Source organism: Haemaphysalis longicornis, unplaced genomic scaffold, assembly GCF_048455015.1.
Source record: "Haemaphysalis longicornis isolate Haplotype H1 unplaced genomic scaffold, Haemaphysalis longicornis Haplotype H1 scaffold_18, whole genome shotgun sequence".
NCBI classification, from domain to species: domain Eukaryota; kingdom Metazoa; phylum Arthropoda; class Arachnida; order Ixodida; family Ixodidae; genus Haemaphysalis; species Haemaphysalis longicornis.
Window position 1 is genome coordinate 661138 of NW_027526282.1, and position 20574 is coordinate 681711.

At 48.8% G+C, this 20574-nt stretch overlaps 1 protein-coding gene across 1 annotated transcript in view; it reads left to right on the forward strand.

The window, feature by feature from the left end:
* Window positions 1-20574, forward strand: part of LOC144166620 (uncharacterized) — a 104556-nt gene that overhangs the window by 76797 nt on the left and 7185 nt on the right. The window contains exon 5 of the mRNA XM_077696164.1: window positions 4394-4450. Coding sequence (XP_077552290.1) covers window positions 4394-4450 — 57 coding nt within the window. The remainder of the gene's footprint in view (window positions 1-4393; window positions 4451-20574) is intronic.

The window sequence follows — 20574 nt, forward strand, 5'->3', positions numbered from 1 at the left end:
ATGGAGAGTTGTAGAGGTCGCAGACACACAAAATTTAAGAGCAATGATGACTGAATCAGCTCGAATGTTAGGTGGAAGAAAACGAAAGAAAGCTGGCAAATTGTTTTAAAACACAAAGGAAGTTTCCTGTGCCTGTAAATTGTTTACAAGGGTAATCCTCAACTGCATAAGTGCCCCTCCAGACTTTCTACAGCCACGAAAACAGGCCGGTTTCAGGAAGGGCTTCTCAACGTTAGACCACATTCACACCAAGAAGGAGGCAATGGGAAAAGTTTTTAGAGTACAAAACACCGCTGTATGTGGCAATAATTCATTAAGAAAATGCATTCGACTCTGTGTTCACTTCAGCGGTATTAATGGCGTCACGTGATCACGGCTTCGACCTATCATACATTGCGCTATTCGAACATATGAACGACGGATGTACGGGAATGATACCGCTCGATCACAGAATATGTAAATTGCCTATTCAAAAGTGTGTCCGGCGCGAGCGCATAATATCGCCACAATTATTTACAGCCTGTCTGGAGGGTGTGTTCAGAAAGCGTAAATTAATTGGGAGAAAACTGGAGTCGAATTGATGGGGAATTTCTCAGTCACCTAAGGTTCGCGGGCGATATTGTTTAGTGCAGTCAAATCAGCCACGATCTGCAGCGCATGCTTTACCAGTTGTGCTCGGCAACTATGATTGCAGGGTTAAATATCACTACGAAAAAAAATCAAACGTGTTGTCGAATCAGCACGCCAAGGTAGTTCACTGCCAAGCCGACAATGAAGTCTTGGAAACAGTCACAGAATACTTTTGTCTGGGGCATGCAATAGCTGCCGATCCGAACCATGAACATAAAATTACACCCAGAATAGCATAGGGTGGGCTCCTTCTGGTAGGAACTCAGATATCCAGACTGGTAAGCTTCTTCTGTCTCTCAAAAAGCTTATATTTAATCAATGAGTTAGGTTGCGGACATTCCAGTTGGAATTAAGCGAACAAAGTAAGCATGGGTGGGTCACGAAATGCGAATGGGGGACAGCAGGTGGACAATTCGTTTGACAGAGTTGCTTCCGACAGAACGCCATCACAATAAGTGTCGACCGCGAACTCGATGGAGAGATGAGGTCAGAAAATTCGCGGAAAAACAGCCTAAGCTAGCGCTAAATAGTCGTAGCTGGAGATCTTTGGCAGAAGCTTAGGTCCTGCAGTGGACACAAACTGGAATACGATGATGATGATGATGACAGCAAAGAAACAGTGAGAAACACAGGAATTATTACTTCATACTTAAAACTGCGCATACGGACGGGAGAAGGAAATGAAGACACAGGACGGGCGCAGACTCACAACTAGTTTATTGAAAAATGGAGCATGCTAATATACCCTCACCAGGGCATGCGCACAAATGTCACCACCTTTATCACATGATATAACGGTTTAGAAATTGATATTCATTTCCATACAAAGATATGGATGGTTCACTTACACACTTGTCACCATGCTTTCAAATGAAAAAGGATTCGTTTAATTCCCTTTGAAGCCTGTGTGAGAGACCATCGCCCTGCTCTTAAGATCAATGTTCTCATGTTGCGGCTGTTGTTTTTGCTGATAATGATGTCGATGATGATCATGGTGCTGATGCTGCAAAGGTGGCATTTTTATTCGCGGGGCAGCACGTAAAAAGTAGACACATTTTCGGTTGCAATATCTGCCTTTTACAATGTTCTGTTTCTTGGCATCACAAAAAAATTAAAGGAGTTCAACTCACTGTGAAAGCGGTCGCAAGTGCAGAGCAGTGATTATTCCGCGGGAGGGGCTATGGTGACAGTATCAGCTCGTTGCGCCCAACCCTCACGCTTTTTCCCTCACTGTCTCACTCCTCTCTTGATGAACTGAACAGAGGTTTTGTCCAATAAAATTCAAATTTCCCTCCTTCGCAGTGCTAGCGTGCCTTCTGCCTTGAACAGCACGAGCCCGAGTGCTGTTCTTTTTGTCCTTGCTTTCATTTCGCACCATCCGGAGCCTTACTAGACAGTTTCGGATGCACCATTGTTTCTGGCGGGGCGACGTTTTTTTCACTTGATAGACTAAAAACGAACACTACGAGCGTTCCCGACTAAATGAACACCGGGACTGCTAGTAAAATACATATCATTTGCCTCAAATATTCCTGCACTTCTCTTTGCGCTAAATATTGGGAACATTTATGACCACTACCAACGGTTCTGCAGTTTTTAATGGTTATGGCTACATAAACTGCTAGTTTAAGGATCATCTTAACTGCTGACCGGACGGCTGAACCGTGGATCAAGCGATTATCATTTTGAAGTCTGTGTTGCGCTGTGGGACGCCGTCTGGCCATGTTTTGACTAGTGACGCAATGCTGCCCTCTTTCGGATTGTGGTGCCGTGTGGCCTTGTTTGGGTTCATCACGCCGCACGATTGGGGTGGCTAGATAGCGTGAGAGCGAACGAGCTAGGACGACAAGTTGTGCCCCTAAAGGGCTCTGCACTTAAAAGTCACCCCTTACCTTTTCGATACACAGAAATGACACGCGTACATTTGTATCAGGAATTAGTACATACTTTAAAAATACACCTTGGAAGCTTTGTGCTGTTTCATGGATACTGTGGGATTCGTCGGGGTATTTTTGCGCCTTAAACACGCCCCACTTGACCGATATACATGCCACTCCATATCCTTCTCTTCATCCAGCCTCTGACATTTACAATGTGGCTCCAAAGGCACGTTTCCGAGAAAGTGACCTGCTTCGCTTTCTCAGTGACGCACGTCGCTGACAGAGCGAATAAATGACAGTTCGGAAACATAGAAGCGTATGCAGTATCGCCGAAATTCGAGAAAACTCTGCTCTTTCAGCAAAAATTCGGCAAAGCAGCGAGTACGTTGACACGGGCATTCGTACACTTAATATGCAAGAAAAAGAATAACCCCATGCCACGTTTCATTAAAAGATACCCGTATGCTGCTATAAAAAGTGTAGTAGGGTATTGATATAACCGGAGAAATAACCTGGTGGCAACGAGGCCTAAAGTGCACAAGTCGCCGAGGTGCTGAGTTCACAAATTTTTAAATGACCAAGTGTTTGCTTAAACAAAAAGTTCAATGACCAGGTTCAATAGCACTTCTGACAGCCACGGAAAAAAAATTAAAATAAAAAATACAATAATTACATAATACGCTTCTGTTAAAAAGTTTGGCTATTAATATAAATCTCGGATTCTGCTCGTCTGATGAACAGGTCTCAAGGCTAACAGCTTAGTAAGGTAAGTTTTGGAACTGGTTTGTGGCATGTTGCATTTTGTGGCAATTAGTGAAAAAAATTTCCAAGTTGGCAAACTCAGAACAGATTTACAAATATATTTCCCAAAACTGAGCGTGCTCTGTAAAAACTTATACTCAAGGAACGAAAATTCTTGAGTTGAGAAGTGTGACGGGTAAACCGTGCAGCCCAATAGCCCTAAAGGGACACTGAAGTGAATCTGTGAAACTCCCGTTTTTTGCTTGCACTAAGTAGACTGGCTCAAATAAGCACAGGTTTCATCGTTTACCCATAGGTGCAATTTGATCGTTTATTTTCTCATCGTTTATATTTTCATAGTTTATCCATAGGTAAAAACATAGGTGCAATTAGATTTTGATGCTGAGTTTGCGTAAATTTTGATACCACTTAAGCATGACGTGCCGTCTTCTTAAAAATGCTCTTTTGTACAGACAACACTTATTTCCTCATTCTGCTGCCAACCAGCGGCCAACGCCAAATTGGCTGAGACGTGCTTGCATTTTGCATGCTACCTGTTTCAAACATAACTGAGGAGGACGGGTACAATAGTTACGCGGTGCGCGGTGTAGTTGGGTACGCGGTGTAATCTTTCGCTGGTGAGGGAACAACGGAGCGCATAGCTGCCCCGAATGCATCATATTTCATCTACACATCAAATTGCCATAGGCTCCCCAAGCCTTTTGACTTCAAGAGATCAGTGTCTGGACGGTTATCGCATACGCTCATTGAAATCATATTTATGGATTCTCCCTGTGCCGGTTCGTGTATGATGTTCATTTTTGCTTGGAGAGTTATCCACAAATGCTTGCATGTGCGGGCCTTGTTCGCATCTTCACGGGTGTATGTAAAGCCGTTGCATGTACATAGTGGGAGAAAATTTAACCGTAATACCGCTAGGTTGATGCACTAGTACATAAGCTGTTCGATGAGCTTGAATAAGATCAAAATGTAGTTGCGATTAGGCCAATTTCAATAAAGCTTAGAACTACCCTTTTGTCAGGTAATTTATGTCACTACAGATTGACTGTTTTTTTATTTTCTGTATAGTAACCGCTGCCACAGTAAAAATACGGCTGGCATGCATTTTTCTTTTGTTGCAGAAGTCTACAACCGGTGGAATGCACTCACTTGAAATCCTGCTTCTGGTTTGGATGCTTGTAAGCAAATTATCGTTCCTAGTATTCTTTTGAAAATATTTGCGCGAGGAAGTGCCATTAGTAATTATCGGGTTTTCTCGCCATATAATATTCGCCGTAGCACGAGTGGTGCATTGGCAAATGGTCAAGACATAATTGATGACGTTTTCCGTTCAACCTATACAGTAAACCAGATACCCTGGTGCAATTTCAAAGCAGTCCAATATTCGAGCTTTGTGTTCGGCCACGAGAGGTGGGCGATGAAATACCTAAGGTGCTAATAATCCAATATTGCAGTAATGGCACTAAATTCTAACCACCTAATTCGTCCCTGTCATGCTGGCCCAATTAACTAAAGCAGAAGCCACCAAAAATCTACTACAGTTTACCTGGAGACGTTGAAGCCTTATACTTTATATCGCAACAAACAAATTTTATTGAAGTTATAAACCGGTAGACTTGCAGCCAGAACAAACGGTTCCAGTCAGAACAAACAGTCAGAACAAAACCGTAGGCTTACAGTAAGAGCGGCAAACGCCACCGCTTTATCCCGGCTGTGCGTCGGCAGAAATAAAACGTAGAGGAGCGTCCTTCAAAGGGTGAGTAAGCGGAACATAGTCTAGCAACGTGTGGGTAGGCGCGAGTTAGTAATTCATTATAACTTTGTTGAGCGCAGCAAAGAGAACAGAGGACAGTAAGCGCTCTTCTGTAATCGCTCGTCCTTGTATCCCTCCTCCTCTGTTCTCTTTGCTGCGCTCAACAAAGTTATAATGGAACATAATCGCCCTGACGTGCTAGCTCGGGGCAACACCACCGCGCGACACAAGCGCACACACCCAATCAATCCCAGATGTAAGCTTAGTGAGTTCTATTTATACCTATTTAAACTAGTTAGTTGAGTAAGTTTAAGAATTGCGAGGAAGCTGAGGGAGCTTTTAAAACCGCTATTTATCAAAAGCAGTTGCTATATCATGGTTTGGCGGTGTGCAAAATACATCCCGTATTTATCGTGGAGAGAATGGCTTTGCGCCTATTCTTGGGATTGCCAAGATATCTCGCTAATCCAATTTTACACCTTGAGCCACGATTTACTCCACTGAAATATAGGTTTCAATTATTGACCGTATTAATCTTTATCAAATTGTTTGACTCCCCACTGCATGACGCACAGTTCATTTTCCGAGTGCGGGCTCATCTTTTATAAGCCATTCAGTGCCTGCGGTTCCGGAGCCCCCCGATGGGTCTGTACACTCATGGCTTCAGCCACCTCCCGCAGACCTATTCGGCTACCCCATTCTTGTATTAGTATGTCATCTGTGAAATAATCTTTGATAATATTGTCCCCCAGAATGCAAAGATGTTGCCGGCCGGAATCCTCAATGGATTGCTGGAGGATACTTCGTCAAGCCTTCAATTGTGAACCCTTCATGGATATATCGTCATTGCTAGCGACGCCTCACAAAGTGATGAGAAGGCTGCTGTCGGGATATTCTCCCAGTTGCTTAATTGGTTCTTTTCAATTGGGTTACCTGATTAGACACTTATTTTTCAAGCGAAATTATTCACAAAGATTTTGGCTCTTCAAAACTTCAGCATAGATTTGCTTATGTTGTTATTCTTTCTGACTCCCTCTCTGTGTGTTCCGCATTATTATCTGAAAAAGATTCTTCAATTATCCGCACGTGCCGGTCATTTGTTCCACATCAGCTTTGTGTGGTTATGGTAGTGTGGGTTCCAGGATACGCAGGAATCTCATACAATGAAGTGTCTGATAAATTAGCGAGTATGTCTCTTGGTGGCCCTGTGGTCGTACAATGTCCAAATTATAGCTTTCTATTTGGGGTAAGATTTAGACGTTTACAACTACTCTAGACGTCGGCAAGACGCCCTTCTATCTTCTATTAATTATAGCCACCTTCGTCATGCATGGAGGCCGATCTTTTGTGAATCAATGCTATGTGAGGTAGCAATCACGAAACTTCGGTGCAAAATTCCCCCATTAAATTTTTATCTTTATAAATCGGGTATGGCTCCACCTCCGCAATGCCCTGTCCACGACTAACTGGACAATATAAAACATTTCCTGTTTAATTGCCGCAGCTTCTCCCCAATTCGACGCACGCATCTGGAGTCAACCTTTAGATGCCTTCACCTTGCGCTTTCTACTTCCGAGGTTCTGACACTAGGCGCTTCCGCCCTAGGAGTCTGCCACAAGGATTTTCTGTCCGCCCTTCACTCTTGTGTTGCGCCGACAGGCCGGTTTTCCAGCTAACCAGCTTAGCGTTGACATTTCGTTTTTCTTCCTGACTCTACTTTAATATTATACAGATTACAGAATTCCGTTCTGTATTTCCTTTTTTCAATTTTGAGATCTAAAATATTATAGGTCACATCCTGATTATGTGCAAAGCTTCTTGGCCAATCCCCCCCGTGGGTATGCGCCATGGTCTGAGGCTACCGAACAACCAACTAGCTGCTCCTTTCGCATTTTGTAATGCCTGGTAAAACAAAACTGAATTTCCATCCACCCCTATAAATAACATAGACCCAACGCGATGCTCCGCAAAAACAGGCCCAAAACAATCGTCGCTAAAGAATACGACAAAGCCGACGGAGGGGCCCCGCCGAAGCGCCCGCCTGGGGGAGTTACGGGGAATGCTGGGTAATAGCGCCCTTTCGCCGCACCATCTATCCTATGCTCCGTGAGTAAAAAGAGCCTTCAACCTCCACTGCTACGTTGGAAGTTTCTTGCTGCGCACGTCGACGAAACCTTTGGCTGGAAGATCTAGAGAACTACGCTTTAAAAAGAACGTCAAACTCAAATCGGGATTTCATTTTTTTTCATCATAAACGAAATAGTTAATTGTTGAGATGCTATAGTTGCTGTATCGAGCAAATCATCATCATGACTCCGCCATCTCACAGTGGCATTCGTTCGAGCTCCTTCCCCTTTCTCTCAGTCGCCAGTAGAGCTTACGATCCTCACCGTTGTTGCTCTCGTTATAGATGCTTTTATTTATGGATCCTAGATTAGCGAAACTTAGTCAGAGAAATCGGAACCTAACTGTAAAGAAGACGAAGAGCGGGACTCCTACGTAATTACTACAGCTCCTGCTACAACTAAACAGACTTTTGGGAAACATAATGGCCTACATTGAACCAACAACAACGGCAGCGAAGCGTACTGCGGGAGAAGCTCGAAGGGATACTTCATAAGGCGAGCGAAGGTCTTCAGAATTGGAGCCTTGCCACGCAGATGGATATGGGTTTTCCTCTAGACGGGGAGGTTTCTGCCAAGCACAATGAATTTTTGTTCGGTCAGATTCACCAACTTGATAAAGTGTTTAAGGACACCAACGATTAACTAGTACACGCAGAAAGATCGGTCGAGACAGCTTTAAACGACCGAGTTGTTCAAGTTGTGGCAGGCCTTTGGTTTCTGCCCCGCGACCGTATGAGCGCTAAGCTTCGGATTTCACTTTTTGGGCTTTTGCAACGCGAAGGACGCAGCGGAATCCTGAGCAAAATAAACTTGTTAGCTACCCACTTAACGTGGTGACATTTTTAATTGATTGTAGCAGCCAGTCACAGAAACCCCGAATTTCGACCAAGAGGGAAATTTTACTATTTAGTCAAACGTAACTGTGAAGTCGCTTCCCCAATATCTGAAATGCCTCCGACCAACAATTGCCACAATTATGTGGTGCAGCTGCTGACGCAGCTGTTCAGATTTTGGGCGCAATATTTTCAAAATCAAATGAAGCCCTAGTCGCAGTGCAAATGGTTGCTTCGTCCTTCGCCGTTGAGAAAATAGGAATCTCGACGACTGAGGTCAAGTTTACGACCTAAGTTTTAAATCGCGGAACAAGCCCTACCACTCATGTCTCCATGGTTAGGAGATACTGCTCCGGGCGCTGCTTGGATATCTTGCGCTTAGGTGGCTAACTACGCATAGCTACCATCAAAAATTATAATGTTTTGCAACCAACTGGCGCCCATCAGATGTAAAGCATTTGTACAAACATGTACGGCCAATCCTATAACGTCAGGACCACAAAGAATTCAAAAAATAGGCGTTACCTTTATATGTGACCGAATTCGTTTATGGCAGTATGATAGAATGGTGTTTTCTGTGTCTTTCCAGTATAAAATGTTTCAGCGTCGCTTTGGAACTAAGCGTGCACATTGAATTTTTTTGTGTTCAATTTCGGCGTGGCCTAGAAACGTTCCACAAAGAGAGTACTTTGAGTAGCTGACTTGTTTTTTGAGCCCACTACCCGAGAAGCTTTGAAGGTGATCAACTCAATAGAGAGAGAGAGAGAGAGAGAGAACGTTTATTGTGAGAGCGTTTATGGTGTTCTTGTAGGAGTGGCTCTCTCTTCACAGGAATCCATGACCTGTCTTAGCAGCGGCTGCCCTCTCGGTGAGCAGGAGCTGGTCCGAGAGAGAGAGAGATTACTTTATTGAGCCTTAACCGGGTTCACGGGAGCGGTGTGGCCGTCGGTTTGAGGCCGGCGGCGACGTTGTCAGCGCGGGTGACCAGAAGTATCTGGACCTCTGGGTCCGAGCTGCCCAGAGCTCCCTCCCACTGCTCGTCACAAACCATGGAGGGAAAGGGGTCTTGAGGGCAGGCCCACATAGACTGGACCAGTGTGGCTGGGTCCCCACAGAGTGGACAGTTTGGCGAGGGGAATTGCGAGGGGTGAATGCGATGCAGTAGTGCTCGGCAGGACAAAGAGTTTGTCTGCAGGAGTCGCCATAAGCGCTCCTGGTGGTTGGTTAGCTCAGGGTGGGCAGGACGGTACCGATGGCGAGAGAGGCGGTAATGCGTGGTTATATCGTGGTACGTGGTTAACTGATCCCTGGCTGACCTGGCGCCGTGGTAAGGGACGAGGCTGGCACCGGCACGGATGTTCAATCCTCGTGCTGCATTGTGCGCTGCCTCATTGCCCCCCAAACCAGTGTGCGCCGGGGTCCAGACGATGTCTACCAGGGAGGACGGGGGATTTCAAAGGAGAATTGTGGACGCCACGGACGATATGTACCCGCGGGCGAGGTTTTGGATGGCCGTTTCCGAATCGGTGATTATAATTGTAGGTGTCGGCCGGGTTGTTAGTGAGAGCGCTATTGCTGCCTCCTCTGCCGCTTCATGGGTGGTTGTGCGTACGGATAGAGAGGTAACAGGGGGGTCATTCGGGCTATTAATTACGGCGAGGGCAAAGGCGTCGTGATGGCGGTATTCTGCCGCATCCACATACATAATGTCAGGTTTGGTGGGAAATGTTTCGGCCAGCGCCCGTGCCCGTTGCTCCCTTCTACCTCTGTGGTAGGTGGGGTGCATATTCCTCGGAAGAGGGCGGACGCGGAGGCAGTCGCGGATAGGCCGGGGTATAGGAATAGGCGGTTCGGAACAGACTGGGGCCCTGATACCAAGTCGGATCAGTATATGCTGTCCAGTGGACGTAGTTGAGAGGCGACGGAGCTGATTGAGATGGTGTGCCTCGACCAGCTCCTGGGCAGTATTATGAACCCCCCCGAGGCCCTCAAGTCTGGCAGTAAATGAACTCTGAGGAATTTGTAGTGCAGCTTTATATGCCTTTCTGATGACGCAATTAATTTTGTTAATTTCGGCGTTCGAAACACGAAGGCAGGGGAGAGAATATGTTATACGACTAGTGATAAAGGCTTGGACAAGCCTGATTCTCTCAGACTCCATGACACCATGGTGGCGTGCGGTAATTCGTCGGATGAGTCCGATTGTCTGATAAACGTGTGAGCTTAATTGCGAGATAAATTTTGTGTTGCTGCGATTATGCTGCATGATAAGAACGAGGACTTTGAGTGTGCGCACCTCTGGGGATCAAACGTTGATTCAGGTAAATTTTGATGTCGGGAGAATTTTTAGAGGTCGGTTTGGCTGGTAGGAAGAGAAGCTCCGATTTTGCGGGAGAGCACTCCAGGCCCGCAGACTGTGCTTCCTCATTCACGACACGTGCGCCTTGCTGCAATGTGTTTTCAATGAATGCGTCGCTACCACCAGTGACCCACAACGTTATATCATCCGCATATAGGCTAAAATGAAGTTGCGGAATCTTTTCAAGCTTTTTCGGAATGTTGAGGAGAGCCAAATTAATAATAGAGGAGAAAGAACGCCCCTTGTGAAGTCCCTACGGAAGAGAGAGTCAGCACGTCAGATTTAATGTCTCCTATTTGAACGAACGCTGTACGCACCGTTAAAACGTTACGCACGTAGTTGTACACGCGCTCTCCAGGGGATATTCTTTCCAAGCCACCCAAGATGGCGCTGTGGGTGACTCGATCAAATGCTTTGGTGAAATCCAGCGCAAGAATCGCAGCAGTATGACGTCGGGTTGAAGGGTTGATTACCTCAAGGGAAAGTTGCAGAAGGACATCTTGAGTAGAAAGTCCAGGGCGGAAGCCAATCATCGAGTGTGGAAGAGCGCTTGTGGAATTCAGGTGAAGCGTTAGGTGGGCGAGAATGATATGCTCCAGGAACTTACCAGCACATAAAGTTAGAGATATTGGTCGGAGATAATCTCTAGTAAGGGGCTTTCCAGGTTTCGGGATAAGCGTGACCATGGCTTGTTTTTATGCGGAAGGAAGTGTGCCGCGTTCCCAAAAATAATCGAAGTATCGCGTGAGAGCCGATAATGAGGGATCGTCCAAGTTGCGCAGCATTTTGTTGGTTACACCGTCTGGCCCCGGCGCCGAGCCTGGGCGAATAGCCAGAAGAGCGCTGCGCACTTCCGCCTCCGTGATGGTGGAATCTAGGTTATGATTAGGTGATCCATGATATATTGTAAGTGGCTGAGAGTCTCCCGTGGGAATATATAAGGAGCAAGCTCTTTCCATTAGTCCCTGGTTTGTACCCGGGAATTTTTGTATGATCGCTGTGAGCCGATTACCATGTTCTGTTTTTGTGCGAGTGGGGTCCAGGAGGAATCTCAAAAGGGACCAAGTTCTCCGCATACCAAGGTTGCCTTTCATGTTGTTGCATACTTCGTGCCACTGACTTTGAGCAAGTTGTACAGAATAGTTCTCTATTTCTTTATTTAGGTGAGCAATTTTCAGTTTTAATTTTCTGTTTCGCTTATTTTTCCGCCATCTGCGCTGGATGCTTCGAACTGCATTTTGTAAGTGTTGCAAATGGGAATCCGCCGTTTCGGATGGAGTGCAGGGGTCTACAGGAGTGCTCGTGGTTCGTGCGTCAGTAAGGAGCTGCTTTACCCACTGTTCAAGAACCAAAGGGGTGATTTCGGGAGGCTCGTGGGCTTGCCGCAGCTCGCGAAATTCATTCCAGTTTGGCATATGTGTCTGCCGTGGACGGGGCCTAAGGGGGCCTTTTAAATTTACATCAGTTTGGATAATAAAGTGATCGCTACCTAATGAGTCATTGGTGTTAGACCAGCATGCGCTGGTCACGTTATAAGTGAAGGTTAGCTGTGGGGAGGAATCTCTCTGTACGCTGTTGCCAATTCTAGTGGGTGACATTGGATCCGATTCTGTAGTAAGCCGATGTGCTTGAATGTGATCCCAGAGGAGCCTGCCCTTGCGAGAACAGTGTGGGTATCCCCAGGCGATGTGTGGCGCATTGAAGTCGCCGACAACAATAAAAGCATGAGGCCCTACTGTTTGCTTAGTGAGAGTAAACAAGTGGCGAAATGTGTTTCCTGTTGAACGAGGGCCGCTGTAGATGTTGATAACATATAGGCACTCAGGCCCCCGTTTACTTGGGTAGAGAACCACTAAATCGTGGGGAATAGAAATGCTATCAAATTGTATCCGTTCGGCAGGGATAATATGGTGGACTAAACCAGCTGTAGCATGATTATTATTGCTCTGAAAAGCTCTGTAACCTGGGAGCTTGGCCATGAGACCTACTTCTTGCAAGGCTATCACATTAGGGGGAGATTCGGCTGCCTCTATCAGGAGTTGTAAGACACACCGTTTACGACAGAATCCCCTGCAGTTCCACTGCCAGACACGAGTGGACTCCATATTGTTACTGAGAAGCGGGGTTGTAGCTGGGGTTGGGAATAGGAATAGGGATAGGGGCGGAGAGGGAATTGATTTTATTGACAATGTCCCGTATGCAGGAGTGCAGTTCACAGCGCAGGGCTTCGATATTGGCGTGCAAGTTTGTTACACTGGTTTGAAGTGTCTCATGAATACTAAAGAATTCGGCTTTCTGCTCCGTTAACGCCTGCTTGCAGGAATCCTCAACCTGACTGATGTGATTCGTAACTGATTCTTCAAGGGAGGGAAGGAGTGATTCAGAAAGAGAGTCGTCCGACACCGCCTTACGCTTGGGAGGGGGAGGAGTGGGCAGGGCGGGGGTGTGCTGCAAGGCGGAATCACGCGCTTTCAGGGCTTGGTTCTCCTGGCGGAGAGCAGCGTTTTCCTGCCTGAGGAGGGAGATTTCAGCCCGAATCGTGTTGAGCTCTCTAAGTATGGCGGCGGAGGGGATTTGGGTAGGAGGGGTGGAGTTAGATGAGCAGTGGGCGGTGGCGACGGGGCAGCTCACCTGTGAGTCCGGAGCGGCTCATGATACACCGGCAGGCACATGTCCATGTTTGGGAGGAGGCTTCAGTAGAAGGCCCGCGTCTGCACAAGCCGCGGGTCCTGGCGATCGATCGGGGGTCCTGGCGATCGATCTGGCCTTGCTTGTGACTCAAAGATTGTCCCGCCGAGGCGATCTGAGCATAGGTGGGAGCTTTTCGTCGCGGTTATCGACGCGGGCAATCGGCACAGCCAGTGATGTGGGGTCCTTCGCAGACAATGCACTTCGGGGTGCACGGATGAGATTCGACGGGATTGGTGGCCCACAGCGAGGACAGCGAGGGGGATCCCGGGCTTTGGGGCGCACACCCTGTCGATGGCCGGGGAACCAGCAAGTAAGGCACGCCTCAGTCGTTCGAAGAAAATGCTTGCAGCGGTACAGTGTGGAGCGGTACCGGATCCAGAAAGGGACTTTGTGGCCGGCGAAGAATATTTGGGCCATTTTGGATGAATTCAGGCGCTGGTCCGAGAGGCAGGGGCTGGACAGCAGTGTCTCCCACTGCTCTGGAGGATTTGAAATGCGGGGAAGGGGTGGTGGGCGCATGTTTTTTCGACACTCCAGGATAATATGTTGTAGTGTACCAGGTTCTTGGCAGTATTTGCAATCTGCTGGATACTGGGTGGGGGATATCCGGTGAAGCCTAATTGGATGCGGGAAGGTGCTGGTTTGTAGGTGTCTAAGTGTTGTTTCTTGAGATTTCGTGAGGTTTGGGTGAGGTAGCGGGAAAGTCCGTCGATTAAGCTTGTAATGTTGTGTTATTTCGTGGTACGTTCGAGCAGGTACAGGTTTCTCCACATCCTCCGAGGCCTGGTCGGCAAGTTCCGAGGCCTTTTGGTGGGAAAATTTGTTGGCCTCCATCGAAGCATGTGCAGGCGTTCATGCAATCCTTACTTTTCTGTCAGGAAACTTGGTTGAGAGGATGCGGCGCGTTGCTGGTTCCACCAAACCCGACCTGAAGCACCTGCACGCTTCCTGGGAGTCTGTTACGACCACCGTGGCTTCCATCTGCGTGAGGGCCAGTGCCACCGCTAGCTCCTCCGCTTCTTTGGTTGATGCAGTACGGTGGCACTGACAAAAAGCTCTGCCTTTTTGGTGACTACCACTGTCTTTGCTCTTCTACCACAAATTGTGGCTGCATTCGTGTAGACCGTTTCCGGAAGGGTGCCATATTTTTTGTCTAAGGTTTTCGCTCTAGCTTCTCGTCGGCCGCAGTGGTGAACCGGGTGCATGTTCTTTGGCAGTGGGTTGCAAAAGATATTATGCCGCCACCGATCAGGAAGCTGCTTGTTCGGCTTCACGTCTGGTGAGCTCCATTTGATTCTGTTCAATAGTTTTTGGCCGGTTTTTGTCATTGCAAGCCGCGCTTTCTGGCTGGAGAGGTGGCCCTCTATGAGCTCGTCCACCGTGTTGTGCAGACCGATGCGTAGGACCTTATCGGTTGACGCACTCATGGGGATCCCAAGGGCTTGCTTCGTGGCTTTACAGATGAGGGTGTTAAGTTTTTCCGTGTCTGTCTTGGTTAGAGTCATGTAGGGCACTGCGTATGTTAGCCTCGATAGAACGAAGGCCTGGACAAGACGGATGGTATCGTTTTCTTTCATGCCCCGGTGTCTAGTTGTGACTCTACGAATCATGTGCACAACTTGTTCGGTCGTTCTGGTCAGGTGCTGGAGCATTATCTTCCATTTTGTTTCCGCTTGCACAAAAAGCCCAAGCACCCTGATTGAGCTTCAGGGCGTAATTTTGTGTCCCTGTAAATTTATTTTGATGCTGTCCTTGTCATTTTTAGTGCGACGACGCCGGACCACCAAGAGTTCTGATTTCTGTGAGGAACACTCGAGTCCACTTTCCTCTGCGTACTGCTGTACAGCATCGGCAGCTTGCTGCAGGCAGTCTTGAAGTCTCCCGAGTGAGTGAGGGCCAGTCCAAATTGTTGTATCATCTGCGTAGAGCGCATGGCTTAAATTTGTAATACTGTCTAGCCTTGCCGGTAGACCCAGCAGCGCGATGTTAAATAGGAGCGGGGAGAGGACCGAGCCTTGGGGTGTACCTCTACTCCCGAAGGTGATGGGATCTGAGGTGATATCGCCGATTTTGAACGTGGCTGTGCGATCTGAAAGAAAGTCTGCAATGTAGTTGTATGTTCACTCCCCGCATCCTGTGATGTTAAGGTTTCGTAGAATTGCCTCGTGTGACACGTTATTAAAAGCCCCTTTGAGGTCGAGCGCTAGTATTGCTCGCGGGGAGTGTCGAGTGGCGGGTGCGAGGATTTCTTCTTTTAGCTGAATCAGCTCGTCCTCGGTTCCGAGAGGCTTTTGAAATCCAAACATGGTGTCTGGCATTTGCTGGGTTTCATCCACGTATTGCTGCATACGGTTGAGCACAACCCTTTCCATCACCTTTCCCACGCACGATGTGAGGGATATTGGCCGCAAATTATCAATATGCGGGGATGTGCCTGGCTTGGGAATAAATCTTATCTCTGGTGTTTTCCACTGCTTTGGGATCTTGCCTTTAGTCCAAAAGTCGTTAAAATACTCCAACAAGGTCTTTAGAGCCTCGTCGTCAAGGTTGGTTAATAGTTTGTAGAAGATGTGATCGGGTCCTAGAGCGTTGTTGCGCTTGTTTTTGGAAATTACAGCACGGAGTTCGTACAGTTGGAACGGTTTGTCGAGAACTTCATTTGACTTTCCTTTTCGAGATCCTTGAGGAGCTTGTTCAAGTCTCCTTGATATGAATTGATTGTGCGGATCATATGGCGATTGGTTTCCCCCTTGCTGGTTAGAGGGTCAATTAGGTGACGGAGGGGAAACCAAGCCTTTCTGATGGATAAGGTTCCCTACAGACCGTCACAAAGTTGAAGCCAGTTTTCCTTGCATAACGACAAGACGTATTCAGCCGCTTGTTTGTTGATTTGGGCGATCTTTTTGTGGAGTTTTTTGTTGTGCCTCTGTCTTTTTCATCTCCTTGTAAGGCTTCACCTAGATTCCCACAGGTGGAGAAGTCTCGTAACCACGTGGGGTGTTAAATATGTAGTATCAATCGTTTGGGTATGGGTTTTGCAATCCTTCATTATTTCAGCGGCCCAATCATCATAGGACGACCCCGGGTTCTTTTCTCTACTTGCTCGAGTCTTCCGAAACTTGTCCCAATCGGTGACTCGGGGAAAACCTATATGGGCTATATAGGTAACGTCTTTGACGATAAGTATGATTTCGTGATCACAACCAAGACTGACTTGCGTGTTTGTTCAGGCAATGTCGATAGGGCCTGCCAACAGCGACAGGTCAGGACAAGTAACGCGTGACGTGCTTGTACCAATCCTGGTGGCCACGTGAGGCCCGTTAAGTAAATTGAGTCGGTTCTGATCAATGATAGTAACTATTTCCTTTCCCTTGATGGAGTTGAATCTGTATTCCCACATCTGATGAGGAGCGTTGAAATCTCCCAGGATAGGAGCTGGCTTGTCTTAGGCTAGGTTGATAGTGTCTTGAATGAGGTCCTTTATCCCGGGTTTCTTGTTAGACGGCCGGCAATACGCGTTGAGCACGAACAGGCTTCCTTTTTGTTTGGTGGAGGATGACTGAACTTCTATGAGTGTGTGTTCTCATCCTTTCTGGCTTGTAAGGTGCTGCGTTGACGCGACGTTCTTTCTGACAAGCCTTGCTGTTGCCTTGCCTGTTGGATCGGTGTACGTAACATACCCAGGCAAGTGCGTCCTGCTGTTAACCTTGTGGAGGATCCAAGAGGGAAGGCCGACCCAGGCACCCGTTCTCGTAAGGCGATGGAACATACTCTGAGCGAGGCAGTGGGCGCAGCTTCGTCTTCCTCTTCACCCCAGCTATCGCCCTCTGCCTGCGCCCATCTCATTTATTTACAACACTGGCACCAGCGTGTGGAGGATCCAAGAGGGAAGGCCGACCCAGACACCCGTTCTCGTAAGGCGATGGAACATACTCTGAGCGAGGCAGTGGGCGCAGCTTCGTCTTCCTCTTCACCCCAGCTATCGCCCTCTGCCTGCGCCCATCTCATTTATTTACAACACACTCCCCCCGGCCAGAAAGGCAATGACTGGCTTTCAATCTGAGCCTTCTAATGCGGCGCCTGGATATTGTCCCAGTGATCAGGCGAAAATAAACGGTGTCGGACTGTTGGTGCGGGCGGAGCTTGAAGCGATGATTTTCATCCGATGCTGCGTCCCCGGTTCCCTGCGCATCAGGACCACGCGCTTGGCACCACAGGTCTTGGGGTAGCCGCCGGGGTCGTAAGGGAATCCGAAAAGTTTGGGTAGCTTCATGTGATTCTTGATAACGAGCGCGTTCCAGAAGGTGCGCTGCTTGGTCGGTGGCCAAACGACTGTAGCTGGGGCAAACAGAAGAAGTCTAGCATAATTCATGGTGTTCGTATGGCTGTCACCTCCGGCTCTCCAGCTGTCTAGTTGAACTGACGGTGATTCCGCGCTGTGCCGTATTCGACACGGTCGGGGGAGGCGCCAGATTCGGAAGCGGGATGCCGGCCGGAGCTTCAAAACTTGCGAAGGAGTCGATTTCGGCAGGCATCTGTGGACTCGGTGAAATATTCGGTGTCTAGCTGGTTATCCACGACGTGACGCAAGGCGTGGCTACTAATATTCCTTCGGGTTGGTGGGCGTCGATTCAATTCGTTCCGTCGCGACTTCAAACAGGCGGTTTTCTTTCCTTTAGGTGCGTCATCTAGGTGCATACTGCGGGTGGTATCACCAGGCGGCAATATCTTGAGCTGGCAAGGAGGCCCGCTGTGCTTGCTCTCGCCATAATCACTGAGCTCCTTGATCTGGTGCGGACGCGGATATGCCTCACGAGAAGGTGGGAAGGCACGGCCATCGGTTGTAGAAGGGGACGGCAGGAACGCGTCTGCCTTATTGTCACCCTGCGCCTCATTCCTGTCGCTCAAAAGCAGCATGCTCTCACTGTCTGGGAAGACGGCGAGGATGGTACTTTGAGTGTAGATCGGGACAGTCAATTGACGCTGGGTGTGGTCCTCTGCTTTCACTGTACACGGTTTCGTTACAGGAGCCTCACCGCGAGTGGCGTTGACAGCAGAGTCACCAGGCGCCATCCAAATGGACGAACTTATGCTGGCTGCGTGTTCGTCGTGCATGGTGTGCTCGGGCTGTGGTTGGCGCGTCTCTGACTGAACCGTCGGAAGAGAGACAAAGTGGGTGTTTTGCGGTACGTTGGGAACACCCATGCGCTCTCGATTGTCACTCCTCCGGGTGGTTCGGACGTAGCCACCAGCGGCTGAATTCACAACGGCTTTTCCAAGCGGGTGGAGCAGCACGCGCGTTTGACAGGAGCGCATTTTGTCGTCAAAATTCTGGGATACGGCAATGTCTTCCTTCAGCTTGTCGCCGGTCAGGTTTCCTTGAATTGCAGCGTCGAGGGCCCGTATCTCGCTCGGCGTGTCGTGGAAGTGGTAAATGTTCGCGGTTAGATCGGTCATGTGCGGAGCCGGGTCCTGGAGAAGGGTGTCGATTGCCGTAATGAGCCCTGTGATTTTCTCTCGCAGGAGCCTGCGGCGTAGCTTCAGGCGTTCCAATGGAAGGGGTGGCGTAGAATAACGAGGGTCGGCTTGGGCAGGAGCCATGATGGGCAGCGGTCGAGACCAAGGCCTCCCGGAACAAGTGGCGCGAATGTTGCAGGCCTCGCGAGCCTCGCAGCCGCTGCGCTTCCAAAGTCAGGTCCACTCGTGCCTCGAATCCCGGGTTTCACGGCACCAGCGTGTGGAGGATCCAAGAGGAAAGGCCGACCCAGACACCCGTTCTCGTAAGGCGATGGAACCAACTGTGAGCGAGGCAGTGGGCGCAGCTTCGTCTTCTTCTTTACCCCACCTATCGCCCTCTGCCTGCGCCCATCTCATTTATTTACAACAAACCTCTTGGAGTGCTATAATATATGTTTGGACATCGAGTGTCGCGATGAATTGCTGTATTTCTCCTTCTTTTTCTTTGATTACACGGCAGGTACATTGAATGATTGTCGTCGTGTTTCCGGATCTATTGCTCGGGGCCATCTTGAGTGCTAGTGGTGCTCTTGATGTCTATGTGAGGTCTTGAGTATGGAGTTGAGCGCTTGATCGAGTGGTGCATGGAACGTTGGCCTATGTCGGCGTCAAGTCGATCTTGCCTTGTAGCGTGGTTCTGTGTTTCTTGTTTGAGTACCTGCACGTCTTGTTTCAGTACTCACACGTCTTGCCTGAGTGTTTGCACGTCTTGTTTAATGTCCCTGATTTCCTGGAGGACTGAGTTGTGAAGCACGGTCATGCTATCTGTAAGAACCTTTGTCATGTTTAGAATGGCTTCTTGAATCTGGCGAGATTATTTGGTTGAGGGCTAAGCGTAGGGCTAGCGTCGGTGGTAGGTGGTGTTTGCATTGCAGCTGTCGCTTGCTGTGACAGAGTAGTAGTTGTCTCTGTTACCGATTGCTGAGGATTCGACTTCTTGCGCTTGTCAGAAGGATTGTGTTGTCGGGCCTGCTCAATGCCCTCCAAGCGGGCTTGTAATGACGCTATCCGTTTGGTCTGTTGTGCTAGTTGGGCCTGTACTTGGCTGCATTCTGCACATGGTGTTTGCATATCCTATGTTAAAGCGGGAAACTGGTTTTGGTTTTCGAGAGCGGCGCGAGACACTTTGCGTGCCCAGCTCACATGTTTAACACTGGATTCGGGAGGCGTGGTCCGAGACGCCGACCTAGACTGGGAAGCAGGTCTTGAGCTAGAACTGCGGCCCCTCCGAGACGGTGTGCAGGACCGGTTTCGTGACTGCTTCCGCTTCGGGGTAGAAGACTGGTCTCAAGACAGCCCGTGCTGGATGGTCTGGTCCCGTCGGGAGGACCGTTCCTCCGCCTGGCGTCGGTCGTGCGCCCTTTTTTGGAGAATGTAGGGTGTGAGGAAGCGTTTGGGGCAGTCCTTAGTTCCGGTGAGATGTGGGCCCTCGCAAAGTTCGCACCTGGCCACGCAGGTATGGCCGGTCGAGGGGTTGTGTACGCCGCATTGGTGGCAAACGTTGATGTTTGGGTGAGGGCAGGCTGTTAGCCGGTGACCCACCTCGTGGCAGCGATTGCACACGGAAACAGTCTTCTTGTATAGTAAGGCTTTCGTGGGGCTAGCGTAGCTCGGATTATGGGCGGAGCCGAAAGTGGCCTGAGCTCGTGTTCGGTCTTGCGTTGACGGCGTCGCTGAGCCATAGACACGACGTCGATCCATGGCATGTCATCTTCCTCTGGTGTAGGGTCTGGCTTGTCATCGCTTGCGTCGTGTTGCATCTCGCTATCTTCTTCGGGTCGATGTTTGACGCTTGGAACAGCCACGGTGCAACCTCCGTTGTCGTCCGGCAAGCCTTGCATTGTCGCCATACTTCCACTAGGCCCACAACACCAGCGGTAGGCCTAGTGCAGCTGCCCGAAAGAAACCGTCGTGGATTGTTCAAAAATGCACCCACCGGCTAAGGAGAGGTACCCTCTGGTGCACAAAGATGAGGTGAAAACGATGATAACAGAGATAAATCTGACTGGGATGGATTCTCGGA